The following is a 16,711-nucleotide window of genomic DNA, read 5'->3' on the forward strand; positions in this document are numbered from 1 at the left end:
AGATTTGTTGTTTTTCTTCTGTTTCTCCTATCACTTGTTGACTTGTATTGTCCTTTATTTAGTTTGCAAGCAATACTGGAGGTAGAAACATCTCTTTTGATCTATGATGTCTCCATCATACTTCTGGGCATAATTATAATCATAAAAATCTTTGAAACCTTTCTGCCTGATGTCTTGTTATCACTGAAGTTGAGATGTTCTATACTGCCACCATAAAAAAAATTAAATAAAGTCTATTTTTAGCCTTCAAACACTCACAAAGTAATAAAACCCACCAAACAACGCTGCCGTTTACGTCTTTGTAGCATACAAAAATATCTGTTTCATTGCAATATCTTAAACTCTCCCTTAATCTCCCAAACCCCTATGAATAAAGCATTGGATTACCAAGTAATACCCTTCATCACAAGGAATTAGGCACTTTAGCTTTAGGCTCCATCTAAACCGTTGCATTAGGAGCGATGTGACTGACGTCATGTTTTCCAAGTTCCCGTTGACTCACATGGTGTCTTCCCTCACCCCTTAGGATCTTGTTGAGATAAAATCTGTCTCTCATGACCCTCTTAATTCTCTTTTTTTGGGGTGGCTTTGAGGCACTAGCGTGCGTAGGATTTTCTAGCAAGGAGTAGGAAACTTAGTTCCTGTTTGTGTGTGTGCCAGTGAGTCTGTGCCAGAGCTTTGGCAAGCTTCGTGATTGCTTTCATCTGTAAGTTTAGTAAGTCACGATAATAATTTCCTTCCAAGAAGAGGGTTTTTAATGAGGACCTTGACGTGTCCATGTCTTCTGTCTGCAATATGCAAAAATTTAAAGGACATCCAACTAATGATAGCCTCTTCCCTTTTTTTCCAGCCATTATATTTTTGGTACCAGGGCTTTTGTACTTCTGTGTCATGGGTTGTGGGAATTCTATTAGAATTCATGGAATAAAATGCACGGAATACAGTTATTGCCTCCTCACTTCAGCAGGTTGGTAGTGAGAAATGCAGCCGGCACCTGGTCAAAAACCCTTCTGATTTTGAAAGATACTCTCCCTTTTTAAGGCAGAGGAAGTGTAGGAGTCACCAATGTGGCCTTGAACCACCATAGAGCCTTTAGTGTTTACAAAGAACCACGTTCTTGCTAAAAGTTGTTAAAACAAACCTCAGTCCAAACGAATTTGCTTCATGACATGTGCTGTGCAATCTTATCCCATGGAAAGATGGGTGATTCCATTCATTTTTCTTCCATTTTTACAAATACACAATAGTATGTTGGATGTACAGTAAGCATGAATTCCTTTTACATAGTATGTCTCCACAACCTGGATAATTGCTTTTGTGCAGCTGTTTTAGTTGGGTGTTTTATGGTTTGCTGGACAGCTTTATCTTGTAGATTTATCTTGTAGATAGATTATTGATACTGCAGTCCATAATAGAACTGGCAAGAGTTGTATTGAATGGATTTTTTCTTTTTTTTTTTTTTTTTTTTTTCTTCAGCACATCACTAAGCAGGCACTGACTGCTCTATCTACAAAACTGTCCCTTGGTTTCATGTTCCCCAGGGAGCTGTAACATCCTGTCATCGTATGCTCAAGGAAACACCTATTGAAGACCTAATTAGGCAATTTTTTTATGGATCCATGGAGCTTTTGCATTTTCTTCTGGTCTTTTATTTTAAAATAGGAGAAGTCAAATTGCCCTTATATTCTGCAACACTGCTGCACCTTTCACCAGGAAGGCTGTCAGCCTGGAAGTTGGAATATAAGGCTTGCAGTCTGTCCTCAGTTCACAGATCCAAACACGTTCTGTTTACCCTTGGCACTGCTGTAAACAAAAATCTTTCTGGTCTGCTGAGTGATTATGTAAATAGGGCTTTTATAAAGCATTTTAAGCACCCAGTAGAACAGAATAACTTCTTTAGAGTTTTTTCTTTTCTAATGGTAATTACATAATTGGATAGGTTTTAGGTTATTTTTTCCTATCTGATGTGTAGATGCCAGAGTCACTTTTTGAGCATTTTTACTGAAGGATCCTAAAAATCATCCAGGAAAACAAATCTGCCAGGCTTCCCCCTATTATCAACATCCCAAAATGCCTTTGGCACTGAGTAAATGCCAAGCATTTGTTATTTGGCACTTGACTTGTCCCTTATTTCTTTGAACTCAAACATGTTGCATAAAATTGGTGAAGTTATGCTGAGGTAATAATTGAAACAAAACAAAAACCCCCCAAATCCTTCCCTGATCCAACCTTTCCAATTTCCATCTAAATGCACTATATGTAATAAGTCTTTAATTGTTGTGAGAAAAAATCAATCTGCTTTAAACTTCCAATAAATGTTACTTAAACTTCCAATATATTTTGTCTTTTGTTTCTGCAGGTTTCTGTTTTGCCTCTGGAGAGTTTCATTATGGCAGCCCCCAGTGAACAATGACATCCTTCGACAAATACAGATGCCAAAAAGCCAGACGAAAACAGTGGCCTTGTTTCATTTTTACTCCAACACAGTGAAATGGTGCTCTTAAAGTTTTATTATTGACTCTCACTGGAAAAAAACCCCGATCTCCTGACCGGACCTTTTTTCCCCCAGCCCTCTCCCATGTTCTTATGGATGCTTGACACAGTGACATCATGTAGTAGGCCCTGAAGCGTTGTCATAACTGAGTTGCAATGGTTTTATACACTTCTCCATTTCCCAACAGCTTTCTGTCAGTTCTGCATTCTTTTTCCTGGGGCCTGATTTTCCCATGTTACTGGCTAGCAGACAGGCTCGTGGGCTCTTTTGTTCCAACCACCTATGAAAAACGTCAAAGAGCAGATGACCCATGCTATTTTCATGCACTCTGCATCATTATTACCACTCCCATCTACCTGGCACTCTTGGTGGCCTCTCTTCCTTTCGCTCTGATTGGCTTCTTGCTCTGGTCCCCGCTGCAGTCAGCCAGAAGGCCCTATATCTACTCCAGGCTGAAAGACAAGAACCACACCAATGGAGCCACACTGCTCACTGAATGGAAGGCTGCAGGGAGTGGGAAAAGCTTCTGCTTTGGCAGTGCCAATGTTTGCCTGCTGCCCGATTCTCTGGCAAGATTCAATAACGTTTTCAATACACAGGCCAGGGCTAAAGAGATTGGCAGGAGGATCCGAAATGGGGCGAGCAGGCCACAGATTAAAATATACATAGATTCTCCTACCAACACATCCATCAGTGCAGCCAGTTTCAGCAGCCTGGTCTCCCCCCAGGCTGGAGATAACCGTACTGTCAATGCTGGCATCAAAAGGACAACATCCATGGAGTACAAAGGAGACAATTGTGGCTCAAACAACGGCGAGGAGAACAGAGAAGATAAAGGTGGAAGCGGAGAGCCACACGAGGGAGAAGAAAACACTTGCATTGTCCGTATCAATGGAGAGGAGAACGGCCACATGTCAGACACAGAAACAGACACCGTCAATGGCCAGGCTCGTGCCAGTGGCCCAGCAGAGCCCTCACTGGAAGGTGATGCAGAGGTGTCAAAAACACCAAACCACAAACAGAAGGAAGGAGATTCTGGGAGTTTAGACAGCTGCTCTGCCTCACGAGAGTCCCTAGTCAAAGTCCGTGTTGGAGATGGTACAGTGGACCAAAGCACTGTCAACAACAAGCTCCTCTACAAAGCTTCAATCATGAAGAAGACTTCAGTGCGGAAAAAGAAACACACAGATGAGACCTTTGATCATGAGATCTCTGCTTTCTTCCCTGCCAACCTGGACTTTCTGTGCTTGCAGGAAGTGTTTGACAAAAGAGCTGCGGAGAAATTGAAAGAGCAGCTCCATCACTATTTTGAATACATCGTCTATGATGTTGGGGTCTACAGCTGCCATGGCTGCTGTAGCTTTAAGTTTGTGAACAGTGGTCTACTTTTTGCCAGCCGCTATCCTGTTATGGATGCTGCCTATCACTGTTACCCCAATGGAAGAGGAATGGACTCCTTGGCTTCCAAGGGAGCCTTGTTTCTCAAGGTAAGAGCCTTTTTGAAGCTGTAAGTATTGACTCTGTATATGTGGCAAAGTGGTAAAATTACATTATTTTCTCATTTCTTTAGACCTCAACAGAGGCAATATTAAGATTTAGATTTCCTGGTATAACCGAATGGGCTATAGATACCATTTTTATGGGATTTGTAGCCTGAATTCTGTGTTAAAATGATGGATGTGTGTGAAACAATGAGGGACTTTTGAGGGAAGAACTCAAGTATAATTTCAAGACTCAAAATTTGAAGTGATTTTCATGATGTTTTAATTTCTTTCTTTACAGAAATCTCTGCAAGAAAATGCATAAATTCTAAGCCTCATAACATGAGTACAGTGCAATGAGCATCACTGTTGGAAACCAGCTTGTGCTCGTTGTGTGTTTGTCTGGCAATCAAAAGACAATCAAATGTCTAAATGTCAGTATAATAAAGCTGAAAGAATTGCAGTGAAATGTATGGCTACTCTGCTCTCTTGCTTGCAAAAGAATTAGTAAGGAGAGATATGAAGAATAAACAAGACAAACGTGCCTGGGACACTGGGGAACACAGGGCTTTTTTGCGTTATTAACACAGTTTACATAAATTAACTAATGGTAGAGAGAGCAGGAAGCCTGGGGTTGTATGACTGTAAATCATGAAAAGCAGAAAGTCTGCATTTGCTTTTCCAAGACCTAATGGCTGTTCATGCTTAACTCTTGGGAGTATCTGGCTGTGCTGTTTCTAAGCTGGAAAGCGGGCTTTTCTAATTTGTGATTAATCAAGAAACAAAAATTTTTGCCAGAGATTCAAGTCTGTAGACTCAAACCTAGAAAGATCTGAAAATGTCTGGAATACTGAATTTTAGATTTTGTGATTTGGAATGGGTTTCACTAAGTAAATCCTGAGCTTCTTTTCTAACACTGGCAAAGTACATCAGATGCTCAAATTATTTTCTAGTCACAAGTCCTGAACAGAAGTTATTAACAGCCATTAAGGATATGGATTGTGAAAAAGGATCAGTGGGAGGTTTTGTACTCCATTTCTAGTTTTTAACCAAAGCAAAAACTTTTGGTACTATGACTTGTGTAAGAAAACCCCCAAATATTAGAATTTTGGTTCTGATAATAGTTCAGTATTTCATGTACATTGACATAAACAAAAGCCAATCCCTATCTGAATACATGTTTCCAAAAACTGGGTCCAAGCTCTCTATGTTGCACTCCTATGTGTTTATAAACAGGAACAATTTATTTTTTATCACAAATTGCTGCAAACAAAAAATAAATATAGATCTTGTGCAGTATAGATATTTCTGGGGTTACAAAGACTACCCTTGAACATATGCATATATTGGGGATTAAGAGATTAAAACCAATCTGTTTTTAACTGCCCATTGCTGAGTCATTGATTTACCACCCTGCTAGGCAGGCTGCAATGTCTCCATTTCTCTTGCAGAAAATTAAGCCTCTTTTCAAGATTCCACTGGGAAGATGAACTTAATTATGGATCCAAGTTGTTAAATAATGTTATAGTTGAGCAGGGAATAGAGGCCAATTATGATAAAGTTCCAAAGATGACTCCATTCTTTTAAATGTAACAGAGTTCTGCCCAGCCATAAGACTGTTTTTCCTCCTGTCTGTGTCATTCTGATATATGTTTTTTCATACCTAAAATATTTTTCATTCTAAGTTAAGTCTATCTTAACATGAATTTGCTTTCTCTCTTAATTGTACATTAAATGACCAATTGTGCATAGGTAATTTCTTTGATGACAGCAACAACATAGCGTAGGAATAATTATTTAATTTTGTCTTTGAAATAAAGTAGGTTTAGAGGCTGTTCTTCTTGATGTGGTGTTTAGTCAGCAACTGGGTGGGTGTGGGCTCCAGAGACAAAAACTGCATGCAGTAAGTAAAAGCCTGGTTGTTTTTGAAGTCAGCAGGAATCAGTGCAGTAGCTTCAGAAGCCTCGAGCTGTTCCACTGGGGCAGCAGGAAGCAGCAGGAAGAGGGTGTCAGAGCTCTGGGTGGCAGGTGTTGTTCTGGCCAGCACTCTGCCATCCCAAGGGACAGCTTATCTCCCTGCTTCCAGGTGTAAGGGCCTTTTACTGGCCCTTACAGAATTTTGAATGTCCATAATACCAGCTAGTCCTACACAGAGTTTCTCTGGTTCTAAAGAAAGTAAGAGAGCCTTGCAGAACAGGAGTGTCCCAACTGCTGCCCACTCCATAGGGGCATGGAGTTGAGCCTCTGTCCTATGCAAACCCTGGGGTTTTAAGTTCCTGACTCCTGTGGAATGCAGTGTTCCCATTTCTGAAGTAGAAAAGGCATCAATTGAGTTTTGTTTTGGAAAGATACTTGTGAATACTGTTCCCCTTGCACAGCTTCCATCTCTGAGTAAAGGAACAGTTGCCCTCTGTGCTGGTTAAAAGCCAAAAGTTGTGCAAAGCAATTGAGGGGAGAAGGCTCATATGTTTTGAAAATATGGATAAAGCCAGTTAACGTTTCCACTCATGGGGAGGATGAAGCCTTTATTCCAATTATTCTAAACCTTAAGAAACACCCAACATCTAAATTCAGAAGAACATTCAGAGAAAGGATCTAATTATTTTTTAGTAAGTACGATTGTCTCCTTACTACAAATAGAACTGTTAGGGAGATAAAGATCTCAGAACTAAATATTTAAAGAAAGTTGAAATAATTTGAAAATTACAAAACTGCTTTGGGGGACTCTGACACAAAACAGATCCCTGCTGCCCTGGTACAAGTGTTTTGCACATTTTTCATTTTAGAATGGGTTCTGCTTCCAGTGAATAAGAAATGATTTTCCATTGCCCTTGTCTTCCCTGCCCTGTCTTCACTATCTAGATTGTAAAGTTCAGGTAGTGATTTGGAAGGATTTGAGAGATTTGCTTAGTCATACAAAATTATTTTACCTGAGAGACTTACAGAGCTCAAGGATTATTATTAGTAGCTGTAATAACAATCAGGTCTTACCTACTGCTTTTCATTCCTACGTCTCAGAGTGCATAATGAAGAAAGGTCAATATCTGCTTAATAGAAGGAGAAACTAAAGTACAGGAAGGTAAAGTGATTTGATTGTGGCTTAACACCTAGGGTGTCACAACAAAGGAGCCAAGTTGGAAGTAAATTACAGAGGCTTTTACCACAGTTTCATGCTACCTAACAGCTATCTGGAGACTCATGCAAAGGAAGTCTGCCTCTGTTCTCCTCCTAAGGATGTCTGCCACAAAAGGTGCTACTGCTGGCATTTTCCTGACAGAGATCAGACTGGTTTCTCCATTTGCAGAGGCTGGTTCTTTCCAGGTCAGATGAAAACATGAGGATGATGTACTTGTGAGGAGCCATTGTGTGAAGTCCATTTTCTGCAAAGAGGAATAATTTGCATTTGGCACTTGGAACTCTTCAAACTCTATCAGTGCTTTCTGTCTCCAATCTGAGGGTTTTATTGGGATGTAAGAAAAACACGATCACAGAAAAAAATAGCATATATGAAGGGGGGAAATGTCACATTCAAGTCACAGTTTCATGTTTGAAGTGTTAAACCATTGTTCCTAGTTGCCACTAAAGACTCGGAGGAGAAGTTAGTAAATACATAAATCAGCCAATCCATTTTCATACTTTGACAGTCTGGGCCCTTGGGAGACTCTGCCGAGACTCTCTGTTCTAGCGTGGCATTTCACATTAATTTAAAATGCCAAAGAGAAGAGCCCTGGAGTCACTTTGTAGGTTTTATAACTTCCATTGTCTCTGCTGCTGCTCAGCTGCAGACAGAGGTGGGAAGTGGGCCTGGCACAGCCCCTGTGCTGGTGACTGGCGCTGAAAAGGCTTGGACAGGTGGCTGGTGGCTTGGGAAAGGTGGCTTGGACAGGTCTGTCTGGAGCGTGGTGCAGACTGCAGTGGTCTCAGCTCCTCTGCAGCTGCAGCTTTGGCACACACATGATGTTAATGCACTGCAGTTTTGATGGATTTAAAGGGAGTTATAAAATGCCCATCCTTTTCAGAAACTGGATGTTGATTTTACAAATCAGCATTGTCAAATCCAGTTTAAAAGGTGTCAATGAGTGCTGAGTGGAAATTGTGTAATGCATCACCTATCTGTAATTTACTAGATGGTTTAAAAATGTCAACATCCCTCTTTAGACAGAGGATCTAGTGTGGGGCCTTGGTTTCCCTGTCCCAGGGATGCTGTGTAAGTTTTGGACAGTAGTGGAAAACAAAACTGGAAAGCATCCTTGACTTGACCTGGTGAGTTTGACCATATTTTTCCAGTGTAGCAATCTAATAAAAACTCACTTTTGCTGACAAATTTCACCTCTCTTATCCTTAAATTGTAATAGTTGGAAGAGTAATGTAAATCTAAGCTATCCAAGAGATGTAGATGCCCAGTCAGAGCAGAGAGGTGAGTGAAAGGGGCATCATTCTCAAAATGGCTCTTGACTGAGAGAGAGGCTTTGGAGGCTTCTTCCTCCCAGTGGGACTGGGAGATACAGAAGTATGGGGTGTAGAAGGCTGTGCTTCCTACTGCTCCTAGTAGGAAACTATTCTGGGTTTTGGCATCTGCCAAAAGAGTCAATTTTAGCAAAAATAAGAATTGTAAGTTAAAGCAGAGTATGTGAGCATAATGTAAAACTGCAGTCGGATGTGGGAAGTTTGAACAGTTAATGGTATTCTTCAAAATCAAAAGGAAAAAGAATGCCTTGTGGATTTTTCTAGATTTCTGGAAGAAGTTGTGTTCAATTAATATTAATTCCTAAGGTTATTAACAGATTTACTTTTCAAATTCTCTGAAAATGAAGGCTGTTCTCAGGGAGTACAGTAATTGTGCAGAGAGCATGTTATTATTCATTGCTTAAAGGAAACCTAGCAACCTTTGCTCTGTGTGCAAAGCTCAACTTGTTTTCCAAAGAGCTGATATGGTGGTAACAGATGGTAGAAGGAGCAGCAGCTCTGATTGCAAAACTGTTTTGAAGTACATTTTTTACTGTTTTCTCCTCTCAAGGAGCCTGCTTTGTGTGAGAAAATGAGGGTTCCCTGAATTCACCTCTGTGATTCTCCTTTTTGATATTTCTGATGCAGATTCATTTCACTTGGGTCATTTAAGCTGCCCTTGCTGTCCCAAGCCAGCCCATGTGAGCTGTGCCTGGAGTGAAGGGGCAGCTGCTGCAGTTCCACGCTGGGTTAAGGGGAAGATTTTGGACCTCAGGATTGCACAGGAAAGGGGAATGGCTCCTTTCTGACCCCAGTAAAAGAACACCTAGAGTTTCCAGTGGTTAGATTTTCTTGTCCTTGATCAGTTGTCCAGTACCTATAGTTATCCCAAGATGTATAAAAGAAATGTGTAGTGCTGCTCATGAATTTGTTTAGATGACTCTAAAGCTGTGCCATTTAAGGCAGGAGGGTAACCTAAACATTTTCCACATGCTGAGTTTCTGCTGTAAAATGTTAATGCAGGAATTGGATGGAGCCCAATAAACTGAGACTTTTTAAAAAAAAGAACAAAAAAAAAAAAAAGACTTTACCATGGTACTGTACCATGTTCCTTTACTTTGATATAATTAATGTTATTAATCATGGTCTTTTCCCCCTTCATTAATGGGGATAAATAACAACTGTTGTGCAGAATGAAATACAGATCTGAGAAAATGTGAGTTGTGGGCTTTGTCCTCTTCAGAAGAGGAAGAGCCCTTCATTTGTGACACCAATTTACAGCCACTTTCCCTCATATATATGCTTAATGAAGCTTTGCCAAATAACAAATTCTCTGAGTCCATGGAACAGTAATTGTTGCACATGGCAGGTGGCAAAAATAGGATTCTGAAATAATCAAGTGCAAATGTAGCTAGAAAGAATTGCAGAGCACCACACAATTTTGAGCTGACTTCTATAATATTTTAAATTTCTTTAATATACTTTAAAACACATTTATTACAATAAATTAGGGATTTAACTAATTTTTCTTCTTTAGAAGCTGCTACATATTTCTGAAGGCAAAAGGCAGAGCTGTTAAAGGACGGAAAATAAGACAGATATTTTTGCACCATGTCTAAGCCAACCAAAAATACATCTTTCTTGGGAGCTATGACTAATCTAAGTCATCTCTGTGGGACAGGGATGTTTGAAGTGGGAATGGGAGTAGCTGCAATTTCTCCTTGGCATCTTCTCTTAACAGTAACAGGAATGAGGACTGGGACAGTTTTGCTGTTCCAGTTAGGTTCTTAATGCTGCCTCTCCTGCTTGTATTGGAAATTTGCTGAAATGGGAAAAAAGTCCAGGAGTGGTTGATACGATTTGGAAGATTACAGAAATGTTGTACTGGAAAGAAAACAAATTGTGTTTTCTTTCTTTTCCCTTCCTCACTGTTAGCTCATTCTAATTGCATTGGATTACATAATGACATCCCCACTGCAGTGGAATAGGGAGGCACAGAGCACATCTCAGGGCACCAACCCCTCAGTGTGTGTGGAAATGCCACTCCTTGTGCATGTACACCTGCTTTATCCACAGCAATTCTGTTGAATCTCAGGCTCTTTTTAAAGGAGTTTCCCTTGAACCCACACAATATTGGCTACATATGGTGAAATGAATATTTCTGTGGGAGTAAGTCACTGTCACATCGACTGTAAATTCTGTTTCTATGCCCTGCACTTACTCTCTGTCTGAGGTGTTTTATGTCCAACACAAAGAGATACTCCAGGCCCCTGTGCAGATGATGTTCTTTACAAATGCCATGTTCGTACTTGTGTTTTTAGGGAGAGAGGTTTTTTTTCCTCCCCAGAGCATGCAGAGGTTCTTTCAGCCTGGTTAGTTTTTTTTTCATAATATGTCCATCATTAGTGTGGTTCCTGCCATGACTGTGAATTCATTTCCTGTAGAGTTCTGTACTTTGGTGACTTATCCTCTTCAGAAGAGCAATGCAGGGAGCAGTACTATGGTTACATTTATTTCAGTGGCAAAATTGACACCTCCATGGTCACCTAAGTGGATGAAATGGAAGGTTTTGCTCATTTCCAGCCCAAGATGTGATTAAACTACACTGGTTGAGGCTGGAGCTGGGCTGTGGAGATCCCAATTTACCTGAAGAAGTCTCAGTGTTACTGGCAGGTTATTTACCTTTCCCAGCTCTGGCTTTATTGGCCTCATGGAGATTCTGGGCTGACAGATATTGTGAAGAACTTTTTCCATGAGTATGCCAAAATTTTAGCTCTTGTCTGGTTTGCATACCAGGATTTGCTCCCCCTGAAGGGAGAGGCAATCACATATGCTTGGACTTGTATGTAAATAACTCCTTTGTTTTGGAGGGTACACATTTAAGAAACTATTTTATTTTTGAATGGCTCCCTCCTGGCAATGTGAAGCTTCTAGAAAATGTCACTAAAGATTCAGTTCTCCTCATAACAAATGTTTTGGGTTCATGTACATATTATTGGTCAGTATTTGAGACTCGAGGTTGGTTCTTTAATCAAGTGAGATTTCACATGCACAATTCAAATTTTTAATCATTAAATAGCATTTCCTTCAAAACATTTGATGATTTACTAACACAGCAATGACCTGTCTGAAGCTGTTTTTCAAGGTGGTAAAGAAATGCCCCAGTACTGAAGTAACATTCTCATGGGTTTTGTTTAAGTAACTGTTGATGCTTTTCTTGACATCCAGATGTGATAGAATTGTTTTGCACTGCTGGAACAGATGTGTGTAAATATAAACTCTTAAGAGACAAGGTATTTGTCAAGTTTGCAGCTTTGTATACTTACTGTGCTAGCATATGGGAAACATGAGATGTGCAAGATTTTCCAGTTAGCCCAGGAAATTCCCATGATAGTAAGCAGTGTGATTAGATTTCAAGTTATTTTCCCTTGCTGTAGCTCTAAAATTTCAGTTCTTGCTACCCATTAGGTTTTTTCCCTGTCAACAAGAATCTTTCTGCCATAACCTTGCTGCCTTGATTTCTTTCATGAGCCATTCATTACCTGATACCAGTCTCAGTGGAGGACAGACCACTCCTCAGTCATGTAGGACAAGGTTTTGCAAAACAATTCTAGGAATATCCCCAGTCTTGCACAGCACAGCACAGTCCCAGCGTGGTGTCTCCAACAGATTGTACTAATGTGCTGTGGCATTGAGATGAAATATTTTAATAAAATGTACTTGATGTCAAGTACTTTTGTGTGCTTGACACAGCCAGTACTTGGAAAACAAAAATTCAGATTGGTCAGTTTTGCACTTACTTATTTCATTTGCAGGTAGGGGACAAATATAATTATGCAGCAGCAGAAAATGGCATTTTGGATTCCAAACACACCCTTAGTAGGATTTCCCCCTTAAGGGAAAAATTCTCTTTCCCATCTATAATGAGCTTTTTATGCCCCCCTCTGAAGAGCATGCAAAATGTAATGGTCAGTGGTGTAATAGGGATCTGAATCCACTCTTAGCTTCTCAATGTTTGACTAATTAGATTATTGCAAATCTAGTGAGAATTAGAATAAATTTTGCATATATCAGCATAATTGTGAAAAAGGGTAATTTTTTATGTGAAAATTATATAACTGGACACTTTATTAAATCACAAATAGGTTCTGTCAGTTTTAATTTTACCTCTAGAGTTTAACAGGTTATCATATACCTTATTTTCTCCTGTGATAATTTTAAAATAAATATTTTAAAACATTGGGACCTTATATTTAGATATTTTCTTCCTGTACATTTCCATACACAAAGAGGAATGGTTCATGGCACAACCAAGACTGTATGATGGTTTTCAGAAAGCAGAGCCTGAAGTAGGTCCCTGCAGAAGGACAATTAAATAAATGTGTTATTGACACACAGCTACCAATGTAGAGCAGCTGAGGTGAGCTAAAGTCAGGCTTATGGTGACAGAGCCACTCTGGCTTATTTGTCTGCATATATTTTCGTTGTAAGTGTGACTGTGGCTGTTTCTTCTGTGTTAAGCAGCTAAAATGATATTTGTGAAGTGCTGACTCGGTGTGGTGGAAGCAGAGCCTTCCTGCCAAGGTCCACGTTGGAGGCTGGGCTGAAGGCTCAGCGTTGTCCTCCTGCCACGTCGCTGCCCCAGCCCAGTCAGCACCATCCAATACAGCCTGGAAAATGCAACATCTGAAATAGCTCCTTGGCCACACAAAAGAATGTTTTCATGTAGAATTATAGGGCTTGTAGTATTTCAGAGGTCAAGTAGGTTTCCTGTCTGCACAGCCCACAGTCCATTTCCATCTGTGAAATACCAAATTAGACTGAATAAAAAGACTTTTCTTACTATTTTACTTCAGATTGTATTTAATACAGTAATGCCTCTACTGTATCAGGGAACTGACCAGGAGGATGCAAGGGTATTTATTTACTCTTCTAGTAGTTGTCACAAATATTTGCCTCCATTATGATTATACACCAAATATACTCAGTTTAGTGGTTGCCATCAGTACTGCCTCTCAAAAGAAACTACAAGCCCTTAAAAGTCAAAAAAGCTGGAGGAAATGTGATATCTGGGAGACAAACTGCTTTGGATGCACTTCCATGCTGGCACTTTCCAAGGAAATCCTAATTATGTCAATGTCGTCAGCTCTTTTTGAGCTGTATTTTTAATTAGCAGAGGGTTTATGGAAGCCCCTCTCCCTTCCCTGTGGGACTGTGTGTGCCAGCAGAGCCCTGGGGCACCGTCCCCGTGGGCATTGCCGTGCTCAGCCCCTCCACACAGCACAGCCAGGCTTCATCCTGGGCCATTTCTTACAATTCTTTGAGAGCAGAAGATCCTGAGTCCATCTCAGCACAGATCTGTGCACACAGGCACACTGAACAATGCACATTTATTCAAGATTAATGGAAATTAGGACGATCCTATGCACAAGTTGGTTGAGGAGTACAGGGCCTTGTCAGGCACTCCACTAAGGCTGCACAGGAAATTCTAAAGCCAGTTTGAGCTGACTCTTTATCTCAGCTGGGATATAATTTATGTTTGGATGTCCAGCTTTTACAATTAAATCTTTTCTGCTTTTTGAATAGAAACACTGGAATGATTCCATCTTATTTAGTCAATAAGGAGCTTGATTATAAGGAGCACATTCCTGCTCTAAGGCAGAGCACTTTTGTGCAGTATTCTCCTTGATGTTGAAAGTTGTGTGACATCTACACTTGTTCTCTGCTGCAGGAAAACACTGCACATTTGCAAACAAGTGGAGACTTATTATAGTTTAGGGGGGTTTTAATAGTGTTGAAGAGAAACCCTGATTTTGAATTACTAAGTTTGGAAGATATGGTTCATTCACATGCCTGTCCTAGACAGCAGAGGAAATAAACTGTTTTCCAGTTTTCTTCTGGAATGGCTTATGTTGCATAGAAAGCTGGGGAGAAAGCTCCTTATGATTCAGCAGTGAGACTGAGATGCTCAGGCAGGAGGGAGAGGTGTGTGCAGTGCAGCTCCTGCAGCAGGCCCTGACAGCCATCCAGCACAGCTGCCCATCCTCTGGGACTGAGCAATCTTGGGAGTTCAGGAGAATCTCCTCCTCTGGGGTGGAGGCACCAGTGATTGCCTGTGTTTGCCTTGGCTGCCTCTGCCTCCCTGAAGCAGCTATGCTGAATGGGAACAGCAATAAGAACACCATCAATATCCATTTGTAAAACTGTCTAAAAAACAGACTGAGGACAGAATAATGCCAGTTGTTTATTACCTACTCCCCTGGCTGGCACAAACCCTCAAAGTTAACAAGGCATTGTTAAGTACAAATGACTTCTAAATTCACTTACTGCAAAGCTGCCTTTTCAGTTATAAAATATATCAGCTGGTTCCTGAATAGCTGAAAAGCAAGAAAACCAACCAAGCTGACAAAATTGTGTCCCTATGAAATGGAGCGCTGCTTGTTATTTAGAGGTGTCAGATAAAATTTGAGCCTAGCCTTGTGAAGTAAAGTCATCTGTGGTGGTGCTTTCAGAGCCCTGGGTACAACTTTCCTTTGTGGGCATTTTCTTTTATTCATGCAGTGTTGCCACATAAACTGTCAACAAGAAAACCATAGACTCAAACTAGTTTCTTGCTACAATCCAAAACTTATCCACTTATCACTGGGAATTCTGATTTGCAGCTAAGTCCTGAACTGCCAAAATTCTCAATATAGTTGAAAACCTAAACCAGAACTTGATTTTAAGTTGCTTGTGTGTCTACCTGCAAGTACATTTTTAAAGGATTGTAGCTTAAGATATAGATGAGGAATTATATTACATTCCAGCTTCCCTGGAAGCCCTTCTTCTTCTGTGTGTAAGAACAGGATTCCATGCAGTGTTTTTTATCTGCTTGACAGGCATGGGGGCTGCTGCTGTGAGCTGGAGGATGCAAACACTGCTGAGGCACACAAAGGCCCCCAGCACCTTTGCAGAAGAGTGTAAAAAATCCATCAAAATCCAAAACTTACTGTGGAATGGAGAAAACATGATCAAACCCAATATTTATTTAATATTTCATCCTTTTCCTTGGTATATTTGCTTTTACATTCTAGTCATACACAGGCAGCAGGAACCAGGCTGCTGGTAATACTGAGTGGTGGGCCTGAATTGTGCACAGGAATGAAAGCTGGGACAGGAAACCAGTGGGACTGCAAAAACAGGAGAAAGTAACATTTTTTAATGTGTTGCAGATCAAAATCAAAACACTGCAAAGGGTCAGTGTGCTGGCCACAAGCCCCAGTAAGATCAGTAAGCCTCAGTGTGTGTCTCTGGTAGTTTTTCTGGTTTCAAATTAGAGTTGTCTGGAAAGAATGGTAAAAAAGGCTGCACAAATGGGCTTGGAAGTAGAGTTGTATGAGCTCTTCCATTAATCACCTTTTTATTTCTTTCCTTCCAGGTGCAAGTGGGAAGTACACCTCAGGACCAAAGAATTGTGGGATACATTTCCTGCACTCACTTGCAAGCTATTGCAGGTACTGTCCTAAGATTCATATCTTTGTCACTATTTTCAGGCCTGTGATAGTAATTTTGTGCACAAGAGCAACAGTGCAAAGAAGGGCAGACAAGTATCCCCAGCCTATCACATCTTCAGTCTCAGAGTAATTATCATGGGGCACAAACAAAAACTATCCCTTGGAAACTTCTCTTTGCTCCCTCTTAACCAAATACTGGTATTTTAGAAATACATTTCTATCATTGTTACTCAACAGCATTTAACAACCCATACTGTGAGTATCAGCATATAAACAAAAATTTCTTTGTACATAACTGGGGGATAATCAGAAGTTACATGTTGGGACAGTAATTCTAGCTGCTGATTTCTGGTGGAAAAAGCCAACATTCTCTGGCTTTTGACCTGCAACTTCATCCATAAATGACTACCAAGTTAATATACTCACTGGAAAATTCTCTTGGTCTTACGTTTAAAAGCAGCTCTGAACTTAGAGTAGGTGTAGTTATAAAAAACAAGTCTGCAGACCTTTACTTTGTTTAGCCAGAGTGTTGGATACCCTTCTTTCATTTAATGTGGCTGTGATTCTTGTGCTGCTGGGAGCAGGACAGCCCTGTCAGAGTGGCTGCTGCCAGCCCACGTGCTGGGACCGAGGCGAGCCAGGGCTGCAGGCGCTGCCGGAGCTGCGAACCCGCGTGCTGAGCGCGTGGGGCTGCTCTGCCTCCATCCCTGCCTCAGCCACACACGGCCCTGGGAACAAACCTGCCGGTCCCTCAAGTCCATTAGAGACACTGGATGGTTCTAAAAAAGATTAATGAA

The 16,711-nt window shown here is 40.7% G+C and overlaps 1 protein-coding gene across 3 annotated transcripts in view; it reads left to right on the plus strand.

Annotated features, from left to right (window-relative positions):
* SMPD3 (sphingomyelin phosphodiesterase 3) overlaps positions 1-16,711 on the plus strand; it is a 102,044-nt gene that overhangs the window by 63,825 nt on the left and 21,508 nt on the right. For all 3 annotated transcript variants that reach the window (XM_053987213.1, XM_053987214.1, XM_053987215.1), the window contains 2 exons: positions 2,360-3,981; positions 15,839-15,914. In XM_053987213.1, coding sequence (XP_053843188.1) covers positions 2,650-3,981; positions 15,839-15,914 — 1,408 coding nt within the window. In that variant the 5' untranslated portion in view covers positions 2,360-2,649. The remainder of the gene's footprint in view (positions 1-2,359; positions 3,982-15,838; positions 15,915-16,711) is intronic.

Source organism: Vidua macroura, chromosome 11, assembly GCF_024509145.1.
Source record: "Vidua macroura isolate BioBank_ID:100142 chromosome 11, ASM2450914v1, whole genome shotgun sequence".
NCBI lineage: Eukaryota > Metazoa > Chordata > Aves > Passeriformes > Viduidae > Vidua > Vidua macroura.